The sequence below is a fragment of the Pocillopora verrucosa genome, chromosome 7 (assembly GCF_036669915.1).
Source record: "Pocillopora verrucosa isolate sample1 chromosome 7, ASM3666991v2, whole genome shotgun sequence".
Lineage (NCBI taxonomy): Eukaryota > Metazoa > Cnidaria > Anthozoa > Scleractinia > Pocilloporidae > Pocillopora > Pocillopora verrucosa.
The window spans coordinates 24227033-24253741 of NC_089318.1; the positions used below are offsets into that span (position 1 = coordinate 24227033).

At 38.4% G+C, this 26709-nt stretch overlaps 4 protein-coding genes across 4 annotated transcripts in view; 1 reads left to right on the forward strand and 3 right to left on the reverse strand.

Moving 5' to 3' along the window:
* LOC131792177 (usherin-like) overlaps positions 1-10709 on the reverse strand; it is a 30443-nt gene extending 19734 nt beyond the window's left edge. Inside the window, exons 1-13 of the mRNA XM_059109554.2 lie at positions 10018-10709; positions 8768-9078; positions 7871-7940; positions 7382-7649; positions 6673-6860; positions 6266-6499; positions 5787-5898; positions 4905-5231; positions 3383-4193; positions 2408-2663; positions 2143-2303; positions 1151-2023; positions 259-558 (exon numbers count right to left, since the gene is read on the reverse strand). Of these exons, the coding sequence (XP_058965537.2) occupies positions 259-558; positions 1151-2023; positions 2143-2303; positions 2408-2663; positions 3383-4193; positions 4905-5231; positions 5787-5898; positions 6266-6499; positions 6673-6860; positions 7382-7649; positions 7871-7940; positions 8768-9078; positions 10018-10484 (4378 nt within the window). The 5' untranslated portion in view covers positions 10485-10709. The remainder of the gene's footprint in view (positions 1-258; positions 559-1150; positions 2024-2142; positions 2304-2407; positions 2664-3382; positions 4194-4904; positions 5232-5786; positions 5899-6265; positions 6500-6672; positions 6861-7381; positions 7650-7870; positions 7941-8767; positions 9079-10017) is intronic.
* Positions 10710-11056: 347 nt separating this feature from the next.
* On the forward strand, positions 11057-15435 carry LOC131792174 (mRNA export factor GLE1). Its single transcript, XM_059109551.2, has 2 exons — positions 11057-12576; positions 13044-15435. The coding sequence occupies exons 1-2, from the start codon at positions 11125-11127 to the stop codon at positions 13725-13727; spliced, it is 2136 nt and encodes a 711-aa protein (XP_058965534.2). The 5' UTR covers positions 11057-11124; the 3' UTR covers positions 13728-15435.
* Positions 15436-15512: 77 nt separating this feature from the next.
* LOC131792005 (peptidyl-prolyl cis-trans isomerase) lies at positions 15513-19953 on the reverse strand. Its single transcript, XM_059109366.2, has 5 exons — positions 19772-19953; positions 19359-19389; positions 18660-18748; positions 17960-18056; positions 15513-15794 (listed from the first exon to the last, which is right to left on the reverse strand). The coding sequence occupies exons 1-5, from the start codon at positions 19838-19840 to the stop codon at positions 15583-15585; spliced, it is 498 nt and encodes a 165-aa protein (XP_058965349.2). The 5' UTR covers positions 19841-19953; the 3' UTR covers positions 15513-15582.
* Positions 19954-21603: 1650 nt separating this feature from the next.
* On the reverse strand, positions 21604-26397 carry LOC131792004 (mitochondrial intermediate peptidase). The gene is made up of 3 exons (XM_059109365.2): positions 24954-26397; positions 23618-24100; positions 21604-22576 (listed from the first exon to the last, which is right to left on the reverse strand). The coding sequence occupies exons 1-3, from the start codon at positions 26305-26307 to the stop codon at positions 22287-22289; spliced, it is 2127 nt and encodes a 708-aa protein (XP_058965348.2). The 5' UTR covers positions 26308-26397; the 3' UTR covers positions 21604-22286.
* Between the last annotated feature and the right edge of the window lie 312 nt (positions 26398-26709).

The following is a 26709-nucleotide window of genomic DNA, read 5'->3' on the forward strand; positions in this document are numbered from 1 at the left end:
CTCAACCTCAAAAGTTTCTGAGATTACAGAAGTCTGTTTCTGACCTTACATTTAGTTTTACTTTACCCTGTACACTGAGGGCTGAAGCTGTATTCTCCTTTACTTTCGAAGGGGTTTACAGTACATCAAAGCTAAATTGTTCTAACCACTTAAGTTTATCCTGGCTAAGTTCAGTTTTGGCTTACGCTAAAAGTTTCCTTACCAAATTTTAACTGCGCCACAATACGGTAATTGGCACTCAAAGTGTAGACTACATACCTGCTGCTAATGTCCGCGCAAGAGCTTGCGGACTATGCCCCGAGCATGTAAAACTGTTACAAGCTGTTACTGTAAATTTATACTGAGTGTACGGCTGCAGCCCGACGACCATGCCCTGTCGCTCAGATCCAGGCACCTCCACAGCCATCACGGCAGTTGAGTTAGAGGGAGGCTGGTACTTGTAAATGACGTAGCGAGTGATGACACCTTGGGGGGTCTGAGGAGGACTCCAGGAAACTATTACAGCACTACTGTTAAAGGCATTAGCACCAGTGTTCATGACATTTTCGCCGAGTGGAGCTAAATCCAAATTGAAAAACAAAACAACGTCAATATTTTCATCGTCGTAGCGTGTTTAAATATCTCTATTCCCTCCAACACACCGAGGGGCCATGGAAACTCTTACATTTATGATACCTTCCCCTCTTGGAGCTACATTAATTGAAAACATGCCAATTTTTAAACGTTTATCTATAATTGAAAAAATATCTAAGCATGTCAATAATTCTTTGTGTATTTTCACAGCGTGTTAAGTGAGACAGCATGCTAGAAAGCGAAAAGAAGGTCAGTTGTTCCTATCAGAAAAAAGTTGTGCACGCAGTGGCCTGAGGTTGACCGCTCTGAAGTTGGGAAAGAGAGGTCTGGGTTGGACTGTGCAGTTAGCCAGTTCTCATTGTTCAATTGTGCTCTTGAGGAAGAAATATTATCGGTGAACTGGCTGAGAAGTTTATTAGAATTCCACCCAAGATGAAAAGGAGTACTTATGGGTGTTTATCTTTCATATGAGTCTACTGGTCTCGTAGGCCACAGTTGTTTTACCAATCAAAGCCCGTTGTGCTTCAGTTCTTTCATAACACTCCATATCTGTTGTTTACCGATTCAAATAACTTACTTCCTTCGCCAGTCCTATGCTTTGTCCAATTACTATCTCGGTCTCCCTTGACTTGCGCAGTGAATGTTCGCACCCTGAACTCATAAACCTTGAATGGAACAAGTCCTGTCACGTTCGTCTCTCTAAAATTGGTGGTAGTTGGGTCATGCGCAGGATTGCTGTTGAACTTCAAGACTCCGTCGCTTGTGTCTCCGTCTGCTCGCATGTAAAGCTCATAACGAAGTATTCTTCCGTTCGGCTCGGACGGCTCGTCCCATGCCACCCTCACTGCAGTGCCTCCCGGAAGTGACGTCACATTTGGTGCGGGCTGGAAATCTGGAAGTGTTGGCAGCGTCAGGATGGTTGTAACGTTACTACGAGCGCATCCGCCATTGGTACAAGCCACCACTGAGAAATTGTAGACAGTGTAGGGTTTAAGATTCCCCAACTTACACATGAAAATAACACCTCGACAGTTTACAACTTCAACTGAACTTCGGCTATTGGTAGATACCAGACGATATTCGGTGATACGACCATTTGGCATACTAGGACGCTGCCATGAAGCAGTTGCATTCCTGGGCAGAATATTTGTGATAACAGGCGCGGACATGCCTCCTGGCGCGTCTTGGAAAGTGCGGTACACGTTTCCGTCGTCTAAACTTCTTGTCTGACCGGATTCGGTGAAGGTAATGATGTAATAATAGTAGACAGTGTCAGGAGTGAGACCAGTGTCATTGAATGTTTGGTTCAGTCCAGTGTAAGCCAGGGTATCATTTCTGTACATCTCATAGCGCAGGATGATGCCGTTAGGATTGTCTGGTGGAGACCATGTTAACATTATTGCACGGGACGAGAGAACTGTTACAAACGGTGCAGGCTGCTCAGATGGGGCTGAAATTAAAGGAGAACACACCATAGTATGAGGTAAAATACAAATTGAAATCAGAATAATCTCGGATTATCGACACACTATTAAAATCATTCTTATTATGGCCATAAATTTCCGTTACCTCCGCTGCAGCCATACTTGTTGTTCTGTTGAAGATTTATGGTTCCGTTTTTACACTTGTCACACTGTTTCCCTTCGACATTAACTTTGCATGTACACTGTCCAGTTTCATCACATTGATTGGTAAGACTGCCAGCCACATTACAGTTACAAGGAATACAGCTGAGGGTGTAACGAACAGAATATCATTGAGTTAGCAACTAAGTGAAGGGTAAATAGGCTGAATTACATTGTGTTCAGTTGCCAGAGATAAATATTCTACTCACTTCCCCGTTGTTGTAAAGCCGTAAAAACCATCTACACATCTATCACACCGCAGTCCACCAATGTTTGCCTTACAGGTACACTGGCCAGTATCATTGCAGTTTTTCCCAACAGACCCGGTTGGGTTACACTGGCACTGGACACAGCCCTGTCCTGCTGGATTCCAGAAGTATTCCGCTGCACAGGAGTCACAGCGCAGCCCAGACACACTGGACAAACAGAAGCACTGTCCATTATTGCTCGAACATTGGAGTTCATCTGGAGAGGAAGAGCGAACGTAAATGAACAAGTATAAATCGAAGTTGATTATTACACACAAGTTTCCCCCGAGAAGCAACTCGGGCTAACAGGAATTGGTTGGTAAATATTGGTCAATATTTAGAAGAATAACACTTTGTCAAGAGGAGAACTGTCATCGATAACTTTGAAGGTTTTTCCGTTCAACGTACGATAAATCAATTAACACTTCAACCCCTAAGAGTGCCTAGCATCTAGATTCTCCCAACAATATCACCCCTGTATTAAACAGTTAGTTCACGAGAATGACGGGAATGATCACTAACAAAAGAAACTCTTGATTGTTTGACAAATTCTCCTTGTCAGCACCTCAGGAAATGTATAAAGAACAGTATGGAGAGTGTGCAAACTGATGTTAGGATGTAAAGGGTTAAGAAAAACTTCCTTAGAAGGTGTCACCCGCTACAACATTTTCCTAAATCATCTGATCCTCTATCCATTACATGAATTGACGCCAAAGTTCTCAATGACAAAACTATTTTTATTTGGCACAACAAAGCAAACAGCAAAAAAATGAGCAACAGAAGGTAAATGGATACAACAAGGTATCTATTTAAATGAAACTAGTATCCCACAAACTGAAAATTTTGAATTGCAGTGAGGACATACATGTAAGCTCATGTTGCTCTGACTTGTGACAATAATACTATATCTTACATTGTACACCGACTTTGACTGACCTGGATTCTTTTTGTCACCATCGATGGTTCCCTTGGGATAACAATTACATGGTTGACATCCGTTAGGATCTGATTGATTAAGACCAAACGTTCCCAGCTTACATTGGTTGCATGTCTGACCAATCACCAATGGCTTACAAGTACAGTTTCCAGATTGCTGTTCACATTGACCTGACCCTCCCACAGTTCCTTTAGTGTCACAAACACACTGTGTACACCCCTGTGGATTGCTCTGTGACAGATTGTAGAATCCCTGTTTGCACTGGTCACAGTTTTTGCCTTCCACATTGAGCTTACAGGTACATTCACCAGTAGTTTTGTCGCACTGATCCAAAAGCGATGATGGCGTACCAGCAATAGAGCAGTTGCATGATGAACAACCATTTGGTGTAAGGCTGTGGAAACCATCTTTACACTGATCACATTTGCGCCCAATCACTCCAGCTTTGCAAGAGCACTGCCCTGTAACTGAGTTACAAGTGTTTTCATTCCCAGCTGTTGTTCCAAATGGATCACAGTCACACGTCTTACAGCCTAAAGGTTCATGCCCGGACAGACCCCAGTACCCTGCCTTACATGTGTTACATGTTCTCCCTGTCACCCTATCTTTGCAGTAACACTGTCCTGATGTTCGGTGACATGAAATATTCCGGCTTATGGTGCCATCAAGAACACAGTCACATGAGATGCATCCAGTTGCATGGCTGGCTTTGAGATCATAGAATCCATCTTTACACTCATCACACTGACGGCCTTGGGTGTTGTCTTTACATACACACTGACCAGCAACTACACTTGAATTAGAATCATCCTATCCATCAAAAACAACATTAATCAAAAATAAATTCTCAATACAGTCAGAGACCTGAATAGGCCCTTTGCAGTCACCAATCACATGGTGCATGCTAATAACAAGATTTGCAGACTTGAACATAAAAAACAATGCATCTTGATTCAAAAATGGTTTCCCTTGGATGTACCAACTGTAACATGCAATCTGCTCACCATTAAGGTGTTTCTTGTTTTATGTGATAGCTATGACTGCAAAGTGCCTATTTTTATATTTTCTATTAATAATGAAACAAAGACATAACTACATGGCTTTGCAGGATAAACTCCACAAACTCCATAGTTAATTGCCCACAGTCTTCAGCAGAGGTTTGCACCATTAAAACAGGGACAAGTGCAAGTGATTTCCTAACTCTGTGAATTTGCTATGAATCCCTTTTACAATTTAGATCAATGTGTATACCAGACTTGTAATTAGATAACTGACTCTTGCACAATACTTGAAAAACATCTCACTCTACATGTATGCTATAAATAGGTTTTTTTGAAATGAGCATATTGTGTAAACTATCATATTGTTTAAACCAACTCGTGTAAAGCTGAAGTACTTCGAAATTGATATTTACTGCAATTTATAGCCATAACCAGCATTTCCCATTTATAACATAGTTCCTGCTCATGAAGCACTACACACTCCATCTCCTAAGCAACACAAAAACTGATCATTACTAACCTTTACACAATCCAACTCTCCAGGCTCTACCCCAGGCCCTTCACACCCACAGGGTGAACACACGTCTGGCGACTTTAGACTCTTCCCAGACTCCCTGTAGAATCTCTCCCTGCACACACCACAAAAACGGCCAGTAGTGTTGTGTTGACAGTCTATACACACACCCCCTCCCCCCTGGGTTCGTGAGGCAGGGCTGGTGTCCAGAGTTTGATTGTAAAGACAACTGTTGGCATGATCATTGCACTCGCACTTGACACAGGGGTATGAGTCATCAAGTTCACCTCTTCTAAATGGTTTGTCATTGTATAATGGCTTGCAATGATTGCACTGAAATAGAAAAAAGGCAACACATATTAGAAAACAAAAATCATACCTGAAATAACATCACTAATCATAGAATTTTTCAAAATTTTGTTATTATTATTGTCTAAGATTATAAAGAATCATCTTCCGTGTCAAGTCATGGTAAGTAAAACAGAGCTTTGTCACTTGACATGATCATCTAGCAAAACAGCAATTGAAAGATGACAGACTTTCAATGGGTGGTGTTTGTTCAGCCTCAACCATTTCACTTCCAGCAGTGAACAAGACACTCTACTTACAATTTCAATAGAATATCGAGCAGATAAGAGATGAGAATAAAGAAAAGCATAAATTATGGTATTAACATCAGATTCAACACATAATTATTGAAACTCTAATTATAAGCAGTGCGTGGCAGAAATCAGGGAGAATTATTTGGTAGTGAAAGGGTTAAAGTACAGGTTTTTCAAACAAAATCGACTTGATGACAACTTTTATGAAATAAATGTGCTCTATCTAGATACATTGCACAACTAAAATGAAGGAAAAATGCATCTTTGTGCATCAAAAAATTCTTACAGTTTCTCCCTCTGTGTTAGTTGATGGATGACAGTCACAAATACATCGTCCAATATGAGTATCATTCCCTTCAATGTAGCTAAAGGATGATGCATGACCGAAACACTCACACCTACAAAATAAGATATCTGGTCAGGACATCAAAGTTGGTGTTTGCACATATTAATTCAAATTACCTCAACACTGCACAAGACTAAATGTGTCAAACCAAGTTTAAACTCCTTCTTATAGATTTAGTTTTCAATCTTTGACACCATCAACTCTGCCCATTTTTGGCTTTGTGAATAATCAATCTATTTTCAAGTCTCAAACAGATGGTGGCAAATTTTTAGGATCTGTTACCAGGCAGCTGACTAAAATTCCACACAGTGCTTTTGCTGACAAAGGATGATTTCCTATGAAGGCTTCAACTGTTTTACAATTGTACTCTGATGTAATAAAAAGATTGCCCACAAATAACTCTTCATGAATTTGCTAACCTGCCAGTAACAAGAATTCTTTCCAAGCCATAGTATCGGTGCAGAGGATTCTGTACCAAAGTGTGATTGTAAAAATTAAACTTGACATGAGTAGCTTTTAAGAACTGCAACAGTCTGTCTGAGCAGTAAAGATTACTGCACCCGGAACCAAATGGCCGCACTGGAATGTTGGAGCCAGGAGGCGGTGGATATTCTGTCTGAAAGGTCAACACTTCTCGGCTGGACTGCAAGGGTCTGAAATAAAACAATCATTACTACCAGGTAACAATTTGAACCAAGCATTTTCCCACAATTTTCCGAACAAGTTCCAAGTCCAGTTTAACTGCAATCTATCAATAAAGGCCTGAAACTTGCTTCATTTTTTCCTGAATCAATAATGCTATTGTTAATGAGAAACGACAACTTACTTTATGTATTGGACACAGTTCACAGAGTCAGGTTGAGTCAATGGACCATTGTTTTGTAAATTAAATGAGGTCACACAATTTTCAGCAAAATACTGCCATGGCTCATAGGTGTGTCCACTGTCCACTGATCGCTCAATCTTTATTGCTCCCGGCACAGGCCCATAGAAAGTCAAGACGATGTAGAACACCTAATGCACAAGTTAATAACTCATTTTTCACTTAAAGTGCATTTGACATTTGTTAAAGGGGCTTGGTTGTAGTAAACCAATTGTTTATTTAATTAGTTTGCTGTAACAAATATAATAGAGTAATAAAACTGATTTAGATTTATGAATTCATTAAAAAAAGAAAAGTCAAGGACTGAGAAATAATCAGTGGAGACTAATACTACAGAACTCAAGGTTATTGATGAACTCTGATATAGTAAACTTGAACATTTTCTTGACAAATTTCATTTAGAATTCATCCTTAAAAAGATTTTCTTACCCAACAAAGGAACGCACATTCACCCTAATAATGGATTCATTCAGGAATCTCCAGCACCACCCTGAACTTTTAGCTATGTAAACAACTAACTCATCTGCAAAGCTAGTGGAACATGTATTCAGCTGACATCCCTTGGGGAAAGATGTCTTTTTCTAAATAAAATTTTGATCAGCAAAAAGAACTCTTTTTTCACAATATCTTAACTCACAGTTGCAGAACCCACCTGTAATCCAGTATATGCCAAATTTACGCGAATGGTTGCATTTTCTGTGATCTCTGATAGCCAGAAACTGAGTGTGTCACCATCAGTGGCAAACTCAATTGGATGAGCTGTGTCTTTGAGTCGAGACAAGGTTTCGGTGTCTCCATCTAAGTTTTTCAGACACTTGGCTGGTTCAGCAACATTTATTTTTGGATGAGTTGGAGGACATCGACAATTACTGGCAACATAAACAGTTGGAAGAATACCTGTGAAAGCTTCTTCTGCTTCCCTGGGAAAAAACAAGCAATTTATATTTTTATGTCACAGTTGGTCTTTTTTTCTAATCTTGGTTTTCTAATCTTGGTTTTCTAATCTTGATTATTGTAAGGTTACTGATGAAAAATATAAGGACATATTCAGTGATTATTCAATATAATTGAGGATCTATTCCTTGTCATCTTTAACTTGTGTTAGGCTGCAAACAGACATTATTGTCACAACTTTCTGTACCTGTTGGTCAAAGCTCTATCATACATGAAGATATCCTGCATCAGGCCTTCGTACTGCCACTCAGTATCACCTAAACACGACACAGAAGGGTTACAAAAAGTGAGGAAATCACTGACAATGACAATACTTCTTTATGTGACTATCTGACTGTACACATCATTAGCAGGAATGTGTGCTGTTGACCCTTCCTTTAAATCTTGACAAATAGGTAGTATTGCAGGCAAAACATTTGTACAAATTAAATCCATCCCACAAGGACTAAAGAAAGATACCATGGGATCTGATGGAATCCCTTGGACAAATCTTTTGAAAGACTTACAAAGACTGTAAGTTCTTTCTTTTCTCAAACAGTTCCACACATCCTGATATGAGACACAGCAAAGATTTGTCTAACCCAATTAAACCTCAAGTAATATCTGTCAGCAAGAATATGCTGAAGTCCTCTCATCTCCCACTTCCATTTGAGCCAAAAAAAGGTTTTCTGCCACAAACCTCAAGAAATATCCCTGATTCCTTTGGGTGCTCTCTGGATAAACCCTGAGGTTTACCCAAGGAATCACCAAATACATAAGAATTCAAGCAGTCCCAATATTTTGTTAGTTTCTACTCAAAACAAAAATGCAAAAACAGCCACTATATAAGCCTACAGTACACCTGCACAATGTTCTCTCAACAAATACAATGAATTACAGTCTACTATAACTCCCTCCCAGAAGCAAGTAGTTTTGATTTAGGAAAAGGAGTGCCATTCAGTACATTTATACTACATACTCTCAAATAATTTTCAAGGATATGAAAATTCAACCGAAGGGGGGAATTACTGACAATTACGTCTCTTCAATTGATGGCAGAGGTAATTGACAGTTGATTGTAATCAAAGAGTGGTTACCTCCTTACCTCCATACTTCTGTCCAATTCGAATACCACCTCCAGAGTCACCAATATAATCACTCAGAGTCACAAAATTTGCATTCATAAGTTCACCATCAATGTAATATGACAGTGCTTTATCAATAACTGCTACAGTTATTAAATGCCACTCATTCGGTTGAAGCTTTTCACTTTGGCTTTGCAGAAGGTTGTATGTAGCAACTGATGCATTCCCAGTGGCAGGTCGATAGTAAAACATCAAGTTATAGTCCTTGATAACAAGTTGAAAGACATTGGCAAAATTTGGAGGAGTAGTCTCATCTTTAGAAATAATTGTGCTGTTCAAAATAAACACAAGAAATCAAAAAATCAAAATGCACATCCAAAAATTTGTAATTTTACATACATTGACATGACTTTTTAATTTGATTAATTGTACAATGTCAAAAATCCTTCCAAATATTTTGACTGCAGTGAGACAGAATTAAAACAAGATAATAAATTTTGAATGTGACAATGAAATAAAAACTGATTTTTCTTTTAACACTCAAGGATCACCAAAGATCTTTCAAGGATCTTTGAAAACCCCAAGTATTTTACAGGGTACCCCATCAGGGTTCATTCCAATAATCTCAACAGTTCTAACAAACTTTTGGAAATCTCTCTCTTATGGAAGATGTAAAGTATTTGAGGATGTAATAAAATAAAACAAACCCTCAAATTTCCAAGAATAACTTTGTGCCATATTTAAATTTGACAAAACCAGCAAAACCACCAGACAAAGTTCACTCCAGAGAAAGGAAATAATGAAGCTCTAATGTGCATGGTGAAATTAAAGACAGAAAATCCAATATATCGATTATGAGCATACTACCGGAGAAGAGGATGAGTCAATTTTTTTAATCTTATCTCTCCCTAAGTACAATTCCCTCAATTACATTACTTTTCTTTCTCATTCTCTGATCTGACAATGTTTTAAAATCATAGGGCAAGAACGCAAACGAACTCTTATTATAAATAACTTACCTTGGATATCATGTAAATATCAATTAATTTCCAGGATCGATTACATATAATTGATTGACTTGTTCGAAGTTATTTTGAGCTAATTAATTTCATGTACCTCTGAAAATGTTATTTTTGTTAATCGAACTTAATCGGAGAGAGTTGCATCTAGTTCGATAAAAACGGATTTACGACGGAGTACAATTTATCGATGTTAACGTTGATGTGCCCCCCAGCTGGAAAGTAACCTTAACATGGTAACATAAACTTACCCTTTGTTTCCTGCCTTCTGTTTAATCCAAACGCTGATAGTGAACCCAGGGTTCTGGAAGTCTATAAATGGAACCCTCAAAGGTTGTAGGTATGAATTACCTTGAAATCGAAATGATCTGACAATAGTTCCATTCCTCGGATCGCCATCTTGAGTGACTCCAACTTTATTCGAAGTAAGCGCTAAATCTGTGGGAACAGGCTTGGCTGAACCACAATTTGTACAACAAGCAAATTCACAGTTCTTTTCAACGCAAGTCGTCAAAGACGTCTGTTTAGCCAACGACTGGCAATATTTACTGGATGTTGCTCCACAAGTTGAAGAAGAAGTGATCGGTTTTAGCACTGCAAGATCCTCTAATTTCGGAAAATAGCCTTGGCCATATGTTGAAGAAAGGTTCCAAATAAGTAAAATGTAGATGTACAAAAATTTCCTTTCTAGTTTCCAACGAACTTTAAAAGACATCATATTTCTAAAATTGGTTATGTGGTATTCAGTTCAGCTAGTTCTAGTTGACATCGAGTGGGATCGGATACAAGAAACAAACAACGAATATTGGAAGGCGAACCCGTTCGAATGTAGATGGTCTGTCACCTCTGATTCACGCACATACATCTGATGAAGTCTTCCATCGTGCAATCGATTTAAAGACAGTGTTATTTACAATTTTACCATCTCTGCAACGATGATATGCTTTGGTATGTACAGCGCACATTAAATTGCAGATGACGCCGGTTGCTCCGTTTTGATTGGTTAGTCTATACAATTCGGTTAAGTCTTAGCAACAGAAAACGATTAGACAACAAAAAACGTTTGATTAAGATTTCGTTAGCGTATTCACAGTTTAAAAACAAAAACAGAAATTATTGCAAGGTCAATTCTATATTTTATAGTTTATATTTTAAATAAAAACCACTGCGGCTAGTGAGTAAGACAAACAAAGCGCTCAGGAACTGCTTCCCTATCAACAGAACATCGAAGGGAACATTGGATTATCCATATTTGGAAAGCTAGGTAACCAGGTCGTGCGAGTGCCAAAATGGCGGCTTCTTCAGTGCCGTTTTATCCGCGAGTTAGAGAACCTTCTCCCTCACCTAATCGTTCAACCATGACATTGTGCAGCGTAGAAAGAAGTTTAAAATCCTGTTCAAAGGGTCGTTTGACTTATGACCCTCACTGGAAGCCGACAAGGGAAAACTTGGAGGAATTATCAAAGCCCCCTTCCTTGTCACTAAAGCTGTCCCTTGTTTCGCTATCATCGACCACACGTACAAGTAACAAAAGAGACGGTAATGTAATCTTCAGTGACGAATTAGCAGAATCAAAAGATATAGAGGAATCAAACCAAACCGATGGCATGTCCTCTAGCAGCTATCGATCGGACACAGAAAGCGTTTCGGAAAAAGAAACACGTGCTTCAAATGTACAAGAACCTATGCATGAGGAGTTGCTGGAGAAAGAACTTCAAGCAAGCTTCGATTGGACACATGTCGCTGTTTATAATTACGGAATGGAAAAGAAACGCCAAGCTGAAGAGGAGATAGCCACAAGAAAAAAAAAGATGGCAGAAAATTCAAAGAGATTGTGGGAGGAGAAAAATCGTTATTTACAACAAAAAGAGCACGAAAGGGTGGACGAAATGATCAAATCTGTGCAGGCATTACAGCGGGACGAGGAGAGAAAAACTGAAGAAGCCAAACAACGGCAACAGGAACTTAAACAGTCTCACGAAGCGTCGGCTGCGAGAGTTGTTAGAAAAGTTAAAGAAATGGAAGATTTAAGGTTAAGATTATTAAAAGAGGAACAGCAAGTCAAGAGAGGGCTACAACAGCTTGAGGCTTCATGCATAACTGTGAAAGAAACTGCACAAAATATAGAACAAATTTTCAAAGAATGCAAATTTCAATCATATTTGTCTACCTCTGCTTCAGACATCCTCAGTGAGACGAAGGAGGTGTTGAAGTTGTCCCTAAGCAATCTTAATAGTGCAAAAGAAAATGAGCGAGTGACAGAAGGAATTGGTGAGATTATGCAGAAATGTTTAATTCTTATTCCTGACTTGTTACAGAAAGCAAAAGAACTTGTTAATGAGGCAAATACCAAGGCTGCTAAGGATGAAGCTGATCGACAAATCAAGGAAGAGGCAAAAGCCAAAGAGGAAGAGGAAAAAAAACAACAAGCATTGAAAACTTCACAAGAAAAACAAACCGTCAGCTCCTCCACATCAAAACCAACTTCCAACTCCAGCGATCAATCAAAGACTGGGATATCAAAAGATCTTGCTTCCTGTATTTCAGCAACAGCATGGAAAGAGTTTTCCAGACTAGCAAATTACAGAAGTGCTATTGTCAAAGAAGCAGAGCCACTGAATACTGACAAGACATTGAAGCAATATAAATTTGACCTTCACAAGGCTGTCACAACACCAATCAATGCTATATCTGACCAGTCACCCCGTCACCTGCGTGATAAGATTGAGCGCTTGGCTCAATTGTTGTCTGGGCAAGCTGTACAAATGGGAGGAAAACAGATCTCAATTATCAAGCATCCTGCCGCTAAGGTAAAATCATCTTTTCCAACTCTTTTCATCCTAAGATCTCTGTTCATATTCTCTATAGTACTGCAAGGAGAATTTGTTTAACAGGTAAGAGCTCCTCTAGATAATTTCTTCTACATGTACTCCCATGTCCTAATGTTTGATTCAACAGTGTTACTGAAAGGAGAAATTAGCTACTAGTCTAAGGAAGTTGAAGGATTAATGATACAAGTGGAAGTAGTACTTGAGTTTTTATACCTATAAAGCTAAACTTGGATGACTTTTCAGTTATTTTGATTTTTTTTTACCTACAGTTAAGGTGGAAAAAGACTTTTGATACCATTTCTTTGTCTTCATTATGATTGCTTAATTCACTGCTCCATCAGTCAGATTGTGCAGAATATTTTATTTCTTATATTTTGAAAATAATTCAAAAATCGTTACTGGCTCATGCTTTTAGCTGTTCGTAATACTTTGAACTTCAATTGCAGTCATTCTGTAAAGATCTCCTTGCAAAGAAACTTGTGCAACAAGGATCACAGCAGGTTTCTTCTAGTCATAGTTCTGCATTTCCTATTGCTGCTGTTATTGTGGGAATCTGGTCCAGGTTTCCTGACATTGGTGATCTCGTTCTGGCGCAGTTCTGTGACCAGTGTCCATTCCTAGTGCCGTTTTACATACCAAGGACAGCTGAATTGACAGATGTAGAATACTTTGCATCACTTGGCTATCAGTGTTCTGAGGGTGAGATTGAAGAACAAGACAAATTTCTAAAGCGCATGACTGGCATTGTGCGACTATATGCAGCTGTTATCTCATCTCTACCTCCACAAGGACAATCCCAACAACACCCTTTTGGACTTGAAAAAGGTTGGACGTGGTTGGCAAGAATGCTGAACCTAGACCCAAGGCCTGATTACACTGCTACAGCTCTCTATGAATTCCTGGCTGTGGCAGGACATGCTCTGATGAGGCAGTACAAGAAACAATTTGGAAAACTGCTGAATATACTTGTGTTAGAATATGTGCCCAAGATAGAGAAGGTAACAGCTAAGGCACAGAGTGGACCTGTGGTGAGACTTAAAGTGTTTTTGGAAACATGTATTAAAGATCAAAAGATTCCAGTTCCGGACGGCTACCTCACTCCCAATTGGTGGCGCTCCCCAAGCTATTAGGACAGTTTCCCAACCCGATAACTCTTGGACGTGATACAAATGTATCCACTCCTAATAATGTATTCTCCAGCCGACAGTTGATGAAAAAGAAAAATGTATTAGCTGGAGGGTGTTTCCAGTATCTTGACTTAAAACAAAATTTTCTGACATTATTTAGAAGGAATGTTTAGCAGCTGGAAAGGAGAATCACAAATAAGATCAGAGTGCAAAGCTTTCTCTGAGAATAACAAGGTAGCAAGCCGACCCACAATAACATGGAAATGTTTACACTGGGGCCAATATTAGAAAAAATGAACATAACATGTACTTTTGGGTGTCTCTAAGCCACAACTTTCCCAGTTTTTTATTTTTTAATTCTGACTTCACAGTTCAATATATTTATCACTGCACAATTTATAGCGAAAGAGCTGAAGGACAATTTAAGTGGATCTTCACTTTTTCAGCTTTGCTTCTTATTATTTTGTGATAATGCTAACAAACAACTGCAACATATCTCCAAAAGAAACCCTGCATTTTCTCTCATACTGTGCCAACAGCACTGTATGGATAATCCTGACCGATTGCTTTCTCTTTACCTTTGTTTTTTTACTCCAAGGAAAGAGCCAACAAGAAGGAAGAAACTAAACTGCATACAATAGATATGACTAGTATGTGGTTTTCAATTTCTCTAAGGTCATGAACCTGATTATGGTAGATCCATCGACCAATCAAAATCAGGTTTGCAGTCTCCGAGTCTCACAGTCATAGTGATCTGTTGTTTCAGTATTCATTTAATTCAATATTTTCAACTCCCCAAACTGCTTGTCACTGGGAGCCATAACCATTGGGAGAATTTGGCAGCAAGCTTGCTTTGTCATTCATCATGTTTTCTTGATGGACAGTGCGAATGTCAGATTCAATAATAATTTAAAATGAGGCCAAGTGATTTAACTCGAAACAGTGTTACTTGATAGTCAAAATATCGGTATGGTACACATGCAAGAGCTACTTTGAAAGAGGGGGTAAGTTTCTGAACAAAATGTGGTGCTGTGTTAGTGAGAGAGTAAAACAAGAAAATCTGGTTTTATTAACTGAGTTGATAATATAAATTGGCCACCATGAAAAGTTTCAAAGCTGATGTTTCAGGCATTAAACCTTTTCAGAGGGAATGATGAATAAAATTCACTCTAAACAAGGGCTAATGCTTAAAATGTCAGCTTTGGAAAATTATCAACTCAGTTTATAAAACCAAATTATCCCACAGAATTTGTTCACTCTGAGCACCAATTCTTTGATGAATTAACTCCACCATAACTTTAATAAATATTCCTCAAGTTTGTTATTGACCAAAGCATGCACCCTTACAAGTTTCCTAATTCATGTCCAACCATATCACACCAGGACAATTTTTCTTCAGGTGACATAGCCATCATTCCTCACCTTCTGCCCATCCAATTACTACTTGACCCTACTTCTGACACTTGCCAGTAGAACGGGCATAATTTTTTGGCATTTTTCAGTGGAATGGAGGCAAGCACGAAGTGCCAGTCATGCGTGATTGGAGGAGTGTAAAAAATTATTTTTAAGGTATTCTTTCACCTTCCTCCCCTCGTTTATGACTTGTGCTTTGGGATGGCCTAATGATTGTCTCCATTTGCCTGTGAATGCAAAAATTTTATGCTTGTTTTGCAGGCTATCTGATACTGGATAGCAAAATACAATGTGGCCCCCATTTAGACCAGCTTACAGCTGAACTAGGCCAGCCTGGTGAAACAATGATAATAAACAAACAAGTCAAACCCAAACTGCAAAGGAGCATGAAAGTTTATTTCTTACAAACTACTGTTTTACAGTTTTACTATGAAGAGCAGAATTTTCATGACAGCTGACCACAATTAGCGATGACCACTGTCTTACTAGTTTTGCCTGAACGGGAACCAACACCCTCCATTTTCGTTACAACATCCATTCCCTCCACCACCATTCCAAACACCACATGCTTCCCATCCAAATGAGAGGTTTTCGCCGTGCAAATGAAGAACTGAGACCCATTTGTGTTTGGACCAGCATTTGCCATGGATAGAATTCCTAAAAGAAAGAAAAGTATACAGGAAAGAGTGAATAGAAACTATACTGTTTAATACAGATTAACAACAGATTGCAGAATACTTGGGTTTGGAAAGTAATCCCTGAAAAAACTGATTTCGCCACTGTATGCTCAGGGATTGGTGCCAGAATATTGTAGCATTATAGAACCAGTGACGAGAAGAAGGATGTAATGTAAACTTGGGGGTATTATTCGATTAACAAACTAGTCAGAGCAGTTTTCGGTTGAGTTTTGAAAAGCCAAAACCACAGTAATCACAGTAGCCAATGGAAGTTAAGGTTGAGATCAGCAAGTTTCCTGGACCAATCACAGACCAAAGTTAAGCAAAACCAAAGTTATCATGGATTTCTTTCCAAGCTTGATTTAAAACTGCTCTTTTGGCAGGGTTCGAGTTATAGAAAAAAAGCATAGAATGTAAGACTAACAATGAATGAATATAACTGTTATCTGGATCTTAGTCAAGGATGCAACAAAGATTAGGCTTTTCACAGGCAAACAATTAATTATGCATGAAAAGAGTAAGTTTCTGAGAAACTATGGTGCTGCATTGGTGGGAGAATATAACAGGGTAATTTGGTATTGTCAACTGAGTTGATAATGTAAATTGGCCACTGTAAAGAGTTTAAAAGCTGACGTTTTGATCAGTAGCCCTTTGTCAGAGCGATTGGAGGAATTGTGGCTTGTGTGAAAAAACAAGAATAAATTAGTTGAATGAAAAGCACTTGTTGATACAATGGGGATTGAGAGTGTTGATTTGAAAGAAAAATTTTTGTTATAGAATTTTGTGGCTTTCTGAATTGCCTAGATCTAGAGAAAGGCTAATTAATGGTTACTAATTACTAATTATGTTCTTTGTTAATTATCACTCTGTGAAATGTTTTAAGCCAGTGCTTCAAATGACCAGACCTAATGCATGCATTCCATGAAGAAACTTAACTTAATTGTCTTTGCTGAGGTTTGAACCTCAAGGATAAATAAATTGGGTTAAAAAGGAGAGCAAGTTTGGTTAGCATACTCAGAGCTCGTTCAGAGAGCATGGAAGTTTTTTAAGCTCCCTGAAAATAAATGTATATATATTCTTTATGTGTTCCTCCAGTAAATTCCTCCAGTAAAATAGTATCTTAAACATTTGCATTCTCATATTTGGCTGTGAGGCAAACACCTTTTAAATAAAACATTTCAAAGATCCATTTTTTCCATCTGACAACTGAAGAATGTGCTATTCGTCATGAGTGCCTGTTTACAGTATTTACCTGTGTATAATATGCGCCCATGTATAATACACACCCTTGTTTTTAACCAAATTTTTCAGAAAAAAAAGTTTTCACAGCAAAATGTAATCCAGGCTTATATATTCATTTCCAACTCAAGCCATGCAGCTTTCTTACCATGGTTTGCCTGTTTGAGCCAAGGCATATTTTCCAAGTTCTCTTTACTTTTTCACCACAACCTGACTAAACATTCCAAGACTCCAAATTCTCATTCAGCAGCACAGTTTCCATTTTGCTCTGCAAACTGGATAATTCTGAGCTTTTCAGACACTGTGTAGCTTTAACGTTTAGCCATGGTAAGTTTTGTTTCCATACTGAATTTCTGATTGCTTGTGATGAAAGTAATACAGTGTGATCATGATGTTTATCTTGTCAGCTGTTTGCTAAATACTCCACTAAATCTTTTCATGGATCGAAATTGAAAATGTTTCCCTGGTAGATTATTAAACTTAAGCTAATAAAGACCAATTATTATCAAGCTTTTGTTACTTTTTTGGTTGTGTTTTTAACGTATGCAAATTAAAACACACCTGACAAACAGTAGAATCTGTGCATAATACACACTACAACTTTGATGGTAATTTTTATAGATGAAATACAGTGCATATTATACACAGGTTAATACCATACAAATGCTTATGAAGTATCAATGGAAATTACATTTTGCCCTATTCTTGCAACAAATAAATCTAATGAAGATTAAAGGGGAAAAAGAATTAAACAGTATTTACAAAGTAGTTGTTTCAATGAAGTGGTCACTTAAAGAATGATTGCTGGAGATGGTTGACTTAAGTAATGACAAAAGCAGTAACTTTATTAAACATAAACTTTTAAAATTAAAAAAATGACCTTCACAAGGTAACAACATAACTAACCTTCACCAGTGTGTTTCAGCGAAAAATTTTCATCTGCAAATTTTTCACCGTAAATGGACTTGCCCCCAGTTCCATTTCCTCTGGTGAAATCTCCACCCTAGGAGATTTAAGGACAAAATGACAAAAAGGAATACACTTTGAAAATGGAGCCAGAGTTTTGATGCTTTTGGAGACTCCACAGGAATTTTTGACAGAATGAGATCTTTAACCCTTTAACTCCCAAGATCTCCTTAGTAATTCTCCTTACTGTTTGCCAAATAGTTCTTGTGATGTTAGTTTTGAGAATTTGGTATTGCATCAACTAATAATTCCCTAATTAATATTTTTATTTATTCTCATCACTTGTCTGCTTGATATTGTGTTGATATTGTAAGGAGAAATTCTGTCTTGGTCACTCATAGGAGTTAAAGGGTTAAACTATTTGACCCATTGGAGTGATCTCAGGGGTCTAATTTCTCCTTACAACATCTCCCCTGTATCACATATTGAGGTCACGAGAATAAAGGAAATGATCACCAACCAAAGAAGCTCTTGATTGTTAAATAAAATCTCCTTTTCAGCATCTTAGGAAAGGAGTGCAGAACAGTATGGAGAATATGCTTACTGATGCTTAGAGTGTAGAGGGTTAAGCTAAATTGCCAAAGCTGAGCCCTTGAATAAAGACAGAAATTAAAAATTTGTTTCCCTAGGAAAAACTAACCTGGCACATGAAGCCTGGAATAATACGATGAAATTTACTCTCCTTGAACCCAAACCCTTTCTCTCCAGTACACAAAGCACGGAAGTTCTCTGAAAAATGGAGATGATTAGTTAGTTTTAACAATCCACTTCGTTGTTACTCTAACAGGAGATCCCAGCAATTGTTAAAGATTAACACTACCACCTATTGTAAGTTATCAGGGTTCTTCTTCTCTCAGTAAGTGTATAATAAAATGCTTTTGGATATTACCGTAAATTTCCTCTCTATTTCAAATATTCAGGCGATGTCATTACTTGTGAGCGTGTCCTGTGGCCAATACAAATACAATTTTACGGTGTGCTTCACCGAAGGTACCCTCAACGATCAACAGATTGGTAAACACATGGGCAAAATTTCCGCACAGCCCCATACATCATTATACATCCATATATGGGGCTTTATTATTCAGTGTATCACCAGTAAGATGTGCATGCATAATTAAGTATGGGGCTGTGCGGAAATTTTTCTTGGGTTTTTTTAAACAATTTATTGCATGAAAAGGTGTTAAATTGGCGATTTAGATCATTTGCAGAACGTCCTTGGTTTGCGACTGAACAAACTCTTCATCTCGCGCCTTCCTTCGGATTTCAAGCGCCCCTCGAGAATGAAAGAACAAAATGCTACCTGAAGGTGTTCAAACTAGTTGTTGTAATAACATACCTGCAGTCTTCGGAACTACATCGGCTCTAAGCTGCAAGGCAAAGATGTAAAGTAATTGTACTCGTGTTAGAGGATATATAAGTTAAAATATCGTAGATCGATCTATATATGTATATATCTCGCTGTGGCAACTCCTCAGTCCGTGAGGAGCAATAGATTAAAGAGTTGAGCAAAACAGCTGAACCTATCATCAGCATATATAATTCGTCTTGCCTTACGTTGACAAAAGATAAGGAGCATTGATTCTTCAATTAGTAAGTTTCCATGCTTTTTCGACGCAGAATTCTGATTAAGATATTTCAAACGATGCTTTTTCCGGTTTCCTGTCAATTTTCTCTTTCGCTATTATCGTCGGATTTAGTCGTCGCGTGTTAAACGCTCACATAGTCAAGCGCCTAGTTTGTTCCACAAACCTCAAACACAATACGTCCGGCTGGCGCTCCATCAATGGAAATATCGAAATAAACCTTTGGTCTGGCCATGACTGCACTAACAAACTGCTGTACCAGAGAGCGAGTTCTTTATGATAGCTGCTTCGGTGAGGAGAAGGGCACGTGTGTAGAAGAAATAACCGTGAGTGATTCGATGGTTCAACCACCCCAGCAAGCATTGAGGATGAATAATGAGATTTGATTCGTACACAAGACAATAGCTGTCAGATCGGGAAATAACATTACTAATTACAAAGACTTCTATGGGAGAGGCAGGGAACGATTTTGTGCAGTGATCGTGTAAAGAAAATTATTAGTTATTACTAAAAATGGAGCTACAATGTCTATGCATCTTCTTACAAATATATTCCACGCGTTGGTATGGTGAAAATAGCCGAAAATGCTCCAAATAATTTTACTGTTCAACCTGGAGTGAGGTTTACCGGTTAAGTGCCATCGAAAAAAGTGGGCGGCGAAGGGGCGGAGAGAGGGCGAGATAACCTTTTCTTAGTTCCCCTCAAAGTTAGTTAAGAATAGAGGCTTTTTTCAACAACGCGACTATAGAATAAGAATGGAAACAATAAAAAGTAAGTTGATAAGTAGAGGTAATCACATGATTTCGAGTGCAATTTGGAATAAATAAGCACGAGTAAATATTTTCAACGACTGACTTTACAAGTGCTTATTTATTCCAAATTGCACGGGAAAAATTGTGATTACGTATTAATAGTATACATGGAAAAATACGAGATAGCTTATTATAGTGATGCAGAAGCAAAGAAGCAAAGTGCGCGTATCAAGTGCAAAAATAATTATTCAAACCGTGCGTTTGGTCAAAACAACCGCTTACGATCAAAACAATAATATACAATGATATTTTCACATCTTTAAGGCGCAAAAAGGTTCAAAGTCCGGCTAAACAGTTCAAGGAATTATTCAGTCTGGTTTGTTACTTCTTTGCACTGAATTAACCCTCTTCTGCATTGAATTACCTTAAAAACCACATTCATTGTAACCAATCAGAACCGACTAATTTTTTCATGTATCTTGTTAAGATTAAGATAAAGCAGCAATAAAGACAGCTCAGTCTTTCCGATGCAAACTTACCCAATACAACTCATGGGGTAGGAAAGAATAACAAAAAGAGGAAAAACCCCCTGGGAGAATTAAGACCAGGGTCACGTGATGTCATTTATAGACCTTTAATTTGGTGTTCATGATTATTATCCTTTTAGGTGCATAAAAATAAACCTCCTTAAGCCTTTGAATGAAAATTGAACTGTTCTTTAACGCTCGTCCTGACCAGAAAGGCTTGTATTTATGAATAAATTATAGGAGAAAGGCATTCAGGCCCTCCATTTGTAAAAGAAGTCTAAGCTCTAGATCTGGACAGAAGGATGAGGTGGTCAGATTGTTGTGGTTGATTTCTAAATGCAAATAATAGCTGTTACACAGCAATTCAAGATAATAATTTTTAAGTTCTTTTGGAATGCAGTTGGAATAAAATTGATTTGAGTCAAAAGGCCAGGGCAGTTGCATTTTGTAGGTTGAGTACAAAGTAAGTTGTAAATCAAAGATATGATTGTTTATCCTGATTATGATCACTGAATGTTTAAGTGAATTTCTCACAATCAAACAATATACTACATTTCAGATAGCCATGCCTAATCATTCAACCTAATCACCTGATAAAGACTGGCAGTTAACCTGTAAGAACCTGTGACTTCCAGAGAGTCACGGGGTAACATCATGTAATGATGGCTACATAGATTAGCTTACAGTGCTCAACAAAACAAATGCACAAATACCACATGTAACAATTCCAAGTGTTTATTACCAAGATACAAAGATGTGACATACATAGCAGTTAAAACCTGGTTTGGTAGTAAAAATTTCTGACTGCTGGACCTTAAGTCCATTTGAGACCATGCCTGGCTGTCTGACCAGAAGTGTAGAATTCTGGGTGTCAACAACCATGCAATATTGCAGTATGCACAAGCTCAGAACATTTATCCACTAGAACAGCAAACTAATTTTTGGAATGGCTTGACATTCTTAAACAAACATTTGATATTCTCAAGAAGTTTGAAAGAACCTTTTGGGAAAATTTCTGACTGCAGGGCATTTAGTCTATTTGAGACCATGCCCAGCTGTCAGGCAATTATCACTGCCTGGCAATTGTCACAAAGAAAACAAAGAAAGAAAGATTATCAAAGACTGAAGTTTTTGACGTTTTTTAAAACTATTTTTATCAAATTTTTATGTTTATTCTTATTTTTTTGAAATTCCACAATGTTCCAGCATGTTCTGCTGTTCCAGCATGTTCCAGCATGTTCCAGCATGTTCTGGCACATTGTTGGATGTTCTGGCATGTTCCAGCATGTTCTGGTTTTCCAGGTTTTAGCACAGGCCATCACAACCTTGCCATCCTAGTCTGATAGCTACAACTGATAGCAACTCTAAGCTGTGACAAAAATAGTTCAAACTTCACATAAAGTTAAGATTGAAAAAATGGATTTGAGGATTTCAGATCATCCAGCAATGACTGCAACAGGTCGCTAGTGGTAAATTTCTTCTCCAGCATGTCCTCAACAAGGAAATTTGGTTCTCTTCCACCTCCATAAGCCAGCATAGTGTGACGATATCTTTCACCCATTTCTCGTGAAAAAGGATCATTGGCAAAGCACTGATGCCAGATACGTGATGCTACAGCTCTGGACCACAAGTATGAATAATACTTTGCTCCATAACCATTGAGATGGCTGAACCTCTGTTGCCAAGCTGTCCCTAAAATTATATGATTCAAAAGGAGGATCATGTACCAGAAATGAACTTGAGAATTGGAACCTTCTCAGGTTGGTGTCAGCCAAAAGGAGACAGTGGACACTTTTGGGCAGATTTCTGGTAGAGTACTCAGCCTTTGAATGCAATAAAGTGTATTCTTTGCCCAGCTAATGTACTACTCCTGGAATATTTTAAAAGAGAGCTCTACGATTTGACTTAACCAACACCTTTTGTGGCTTAACCATTTAAACCTTAGAGTGACTAGTAACTAATTTGTCCCTACAGTAATACTACCCAATCATGAGAATAAAGGAAAAGATTGCCAATAATATAAGAAGCTTTGATTGTTTAACTAATTCTCATTGTCACAACTGAAACAAATGTAAAGAGAAGAGTGTGGAGAATATATATTATTCTGTTATGGTGAGAAGGGTTAAAAGAGAAAATTGTGACCTGGTGGTTAGAGTAGTGGACTGGATCAAGATGTTCATATTTAGCCCAGGCAGGTGTCACTGTGCTGTGTTCTTTGGCAAGACACCTCATTCTCACTCTGCTTCTTTTCACTTAGTAGTACCACAGATTTCCAATTAATTGTCAATTGTTACTGGAAGCAGGATGGGCCTCCTGGCTCATTTAGCAATTTAAAAATTTTCAACTTGCCTTAGAAAAGATCGTATCACAGCTGACAATCAATGGAGGTTTTCTCACAACTGATAACAAATTTTGGGTTATCCTGCCCTAATGTACAGTACTTTGCCAGCTGCACAACCTTACAGTGAAATTACCATCTTATTAAAAAGTCTTGACAAAGGGCAGTTACAATGTCCAAAATGCTGGCTCATGCTGAGTCAGTTGCTTAATGTATTCACCCAATTGTATGCATATGGAGAGATATCAACAAAAGAACCACAGATTGTGTCTAATTTGAACCAATCACGGCAAAGTTTCAATTGGAAATTAAAGTATTGGGACTATTGCTGACAATAAAAGCCACTTAAGTCTGTTTTTAAAACCTACACACACACACACACACACACAACCTACCTGGTGCATGTGGTATCAGTGTGTACTTCTCTTGAACTTGTGCAAGAATATCTGTAGTAGATCCATCTAATGGGTGCTTACTGTGATAAATCTGATCAATCATTGCATAGAGAACCTGCCGCTGCATCTCCAAAGCTCCAAACATTGTCCGCCCTTGACAGAGGCGCTGTGCAAATTCCTCTGGCAGGCTTTGCCCAGTTTTATGATGACGGGCAAACTTCATTAACACTCTTGGGTCCCATGCAAAGTACTCCATGAGTACTGAAGGAACCTCAGCAAAGTCTGTGGAACACCTGGTACCTGTCACATGTTGATACTGAGTGCGGGCCAGCATGGAATGCATCGCATGACCCATTTCATGAAACAAGTTTTCTACCATGCTATGACTGAGAAGTGGAGGGGAAGACACCCCAGGGGAAGGAAAGTTGCACACCACAACAACAATGGGAAGCTGGTAGGATCCATCATCAAGTTCTCGACCACCTAGAAGTGAGATAAAGACAATACTAATGCACTAAGTACAATAAACTTTCACAGATACAACATGAAAGCAAAACTTTAGCTTGCTGTGTTCATTAATTCATAGAACAAAAAATTTATTCTGCAATTATATAATTAAATAATTAATTAGTACCAGTAATTTCCTGAAAGACTCTCTTCCAGTGAAGGAGTCATCAAGGATAAGAAGCACTGCTTCTTTGCAGTCACTTTAAAGAAAGAGATGTGCTTAACAGCTTAACACAAGTTTAGCTAACAGAAGTAGATATACATGTATGGCGTACTTCTTGCTGTCAGTGTGTTAGCTCTGTTGTCAGCCAAAATATTCTGATTTATCACTCTGAGCTCACACTTTTCTACACTAAACAGACAAAGCTCAGAAAGCCTTGAAAGTGATAATTTGGCAAAATTTCTTGAGCACAGATATTGAGAAATACAAGATGGAAACAAACTTGAAAATAGTCACAATATAGACACAGCTGGATTCTAAGCTACCTACAAGAAATCAAAGACTTATGAGAGGGAATTGTAGCCATGTCTTTTAAAAGTTTCCTAGTTTCCAATCTCTGTGCAGCATTAACATTTAAGTTTCTTCACCAGTCAATTATGAGTCAGATTTTTAGAGTATCTATAAGTCACTTTGTATAAGTATCCTAACTGCCAGGTATCTTCTTGCTGTCCTTTCTTTGTTTAATTTTAATTTACATCGGTTGTTACCATTGTAAACAGATACTCACGTCATTTCTTCATGTATTTCAGAAACCACTGGTTAAGTAACTAAATCTTAAAAATCTAGGATGCATTTGCTAAAGTCATTGTATTTCTACATGTATCCTACCTCTTATAGTAAAGTGTGAATCTTGCTGTAATTTCTCTGCTCTGTTGAAGAAGTCACAATAGATGTAACCCAGGAGTCCCTCTGTCTCATGTACCACACCCAATTTTTGGACATCAGAAGACCACAATTCTCCCTCAGCTGGTTCCTGAGCTTCTAATGTTATTCCAAACAGAGCCCTGAATAACAAATCCAACCCATCCATGCAAGCTCCTAGTGGAAAGTATGCTGATATAGATGAACTGTTTATCTTTGCTGATTGATATTTAGCTATACCTGAGTAGTAGTGCAGATCCCATGGCAGGATTTCCTTTAAGTCTTGATCTTTTGTCATCTCTCTCTTCAACCTGGTCAATAATTGCATTTCCGTATGTGCTGGTTTGAGAAGTACATTTGCAGCTTGTTTTAAAAAGTCCATGACATTTTCTGGAGATTTTGCCATTGTTCCAGTTAATGCACGATGAGAATAGCTTGGATAGCTTACCAGCTGAGCAAGTTGATGGCGCAAGGTAAGAAGTAAATCCAGAGTTTTGCATTGTGATTCTACTGGCTTCAAGCAGGTCAAATATGCCAATTCACGTAACTTCTCATTATTAGAGTCCAGAAATGCAGAGTCTATAAAGACATGATCACCATCCACTGGGTAGATACGAGCAAGTTCATCACCCAATGGCAAATGGGAGATTGGAACTTGAACAGGAGATGCTGCAGCATGAGAGAACTGTGCACCAATAACTAACAAAGCCTCCTGAAGCTCAACAAAATGCCTGCGTTTCACTTCCTCTAGGTGAATACCACTCTGTTCAAAATCAAATAAAAATAACTCCCCAACTCTTCTTGTTTCCTCATTCATCTGATGTGTGTCAGTGGAGAGAAGCTTCCTCAATGCATTGTAAAGACCAGGATTGGTGTTAAGCTCTTCCACATAGCCACTTATGCCCCTCGAAGTGTCTTCTGCTGCTCCTCTAACCTGATCATCTGGATGTGTCAATCTCACAAATTCTGCCAAATCAGCCGCGGCACACAGAGTATCAGACAGCTTATCAAACAGCCCCACTAACCGAGGGGTTGGGTTTGACTCCAACACCTCGTTAACAATTTTAACACCTTCTGACAAGGCTCGATTTTTTAGAACTAAAAATCCAGACGAACTAGTCAACTCTTGCACACTAAAAAGACCAGTTGGCTCTAAACACCGGTCCTGTTTAGGGTGGGGAGAATTAAAAGCTGTAGCTAATGGACTCCAAGTTGTCACAGTGAATTTTGTCTGCTGTACTAAAGGTGGTACATTTCTCCTCCACCGCAAGGCTAAACAATCATTTCTTAGAAAAAATCTTGAAGTTAACAAGGTCCTCATGATCTCAAAATGGTTGAAGAAGCTAAAATTTCGGTTATTATTAACAAAAACGACGTTACAGAAACTCCGTACAATTTTGCGCCATCTTGCTTTTCACTTAAGATCTGTGTACGTCGTATAAGAACAAGCATAATGTCACGACAGGCCTGACGTCGTTTGCATATCTCTATCAGTATATGACATCTGCGTACCTACCCCTCCCCTAAGCCAGCTACAATGTTAAAAAATAAATAAATAAATAAACAAAAAAACAACAGAAATAGAAAAAAAAAATGGGGAAAGACAAACAAATAAATAGAAAGCAGAAACAACAAAAAGACACCAACAATGATAACAACTTTGTTAGAGGTAATGTTAGGTTAGGGGAAGGGTAGGTGCGCAGTTGCTCAGACACTAACATTA

What these genes read in the sequence shown, in the direction of transcription:
- LOC131792174 (XM_059109551.2), top strand. Translation starts at nt 11,125, where the DNA reads ATGACATTGTGCAGCGTAGAAAGAAGTTTAAAATCCTGTTCAAAGGGT. An exon ending in TCAAGCATCCTGCCGCTAAG is followed by an intron (nt 12,577 to 13,043) that starts GTAAAATCATCT and finishes CTTCAATTGCAG; the next exon opens with TCATTCTGTAAAGATCTCCT.
- LOC131792005 (XM_059109366.2), bottom strand. Translation starts at nt 19,840, where the DNA reads ATGGCCAGACCAAAGGTTTATTTCGATATTTCCATTGATGGAGCGCCA. An exon ending in CCGGACGTATTGTGTTTGAG is followed by an intron (nt 19,390 to 19,771) that starts GTTTGTGGAACA and finishes TTTGCCTTGCAG; the next exon opens with CTTAGAGCCGATGTAGTTCC. An exon ending in TTCCAGGCTTCATGTGCCAG is followed by an intron (nt 18,057 to 18,659) that starts GTTAGTTTTTCC and finishes TAAATCTCCTAG; the next exon opens with GGTGGAGATTTCACCAGAGG.
- LOC131792004 (XM_059109365.2), bottom strand. Translation starts at nt 26,307, where the DNA reads ATGAGGACCTTGTTAACTTCAAGATTTTTTCTAAGAAATGATTGTTTA. An exon ending in TTCACACTTTACTATAAGAG is followed by an intron (nt 24,101 to 24,953) that starts GTAGGATACATG and finishes TCTCACTTCTAG; the next exon opens with GTGGTCGAGAACTTGATGAT. An exon ending in ACTGATACCACATGCACCAG is followed by an intron (nt 22,577 to 23,617) that starts GTAGGTTGTGTG and finishes ATATAATTTTAG; the next exon opens with GGACAGCTTGGCAACAGAGG.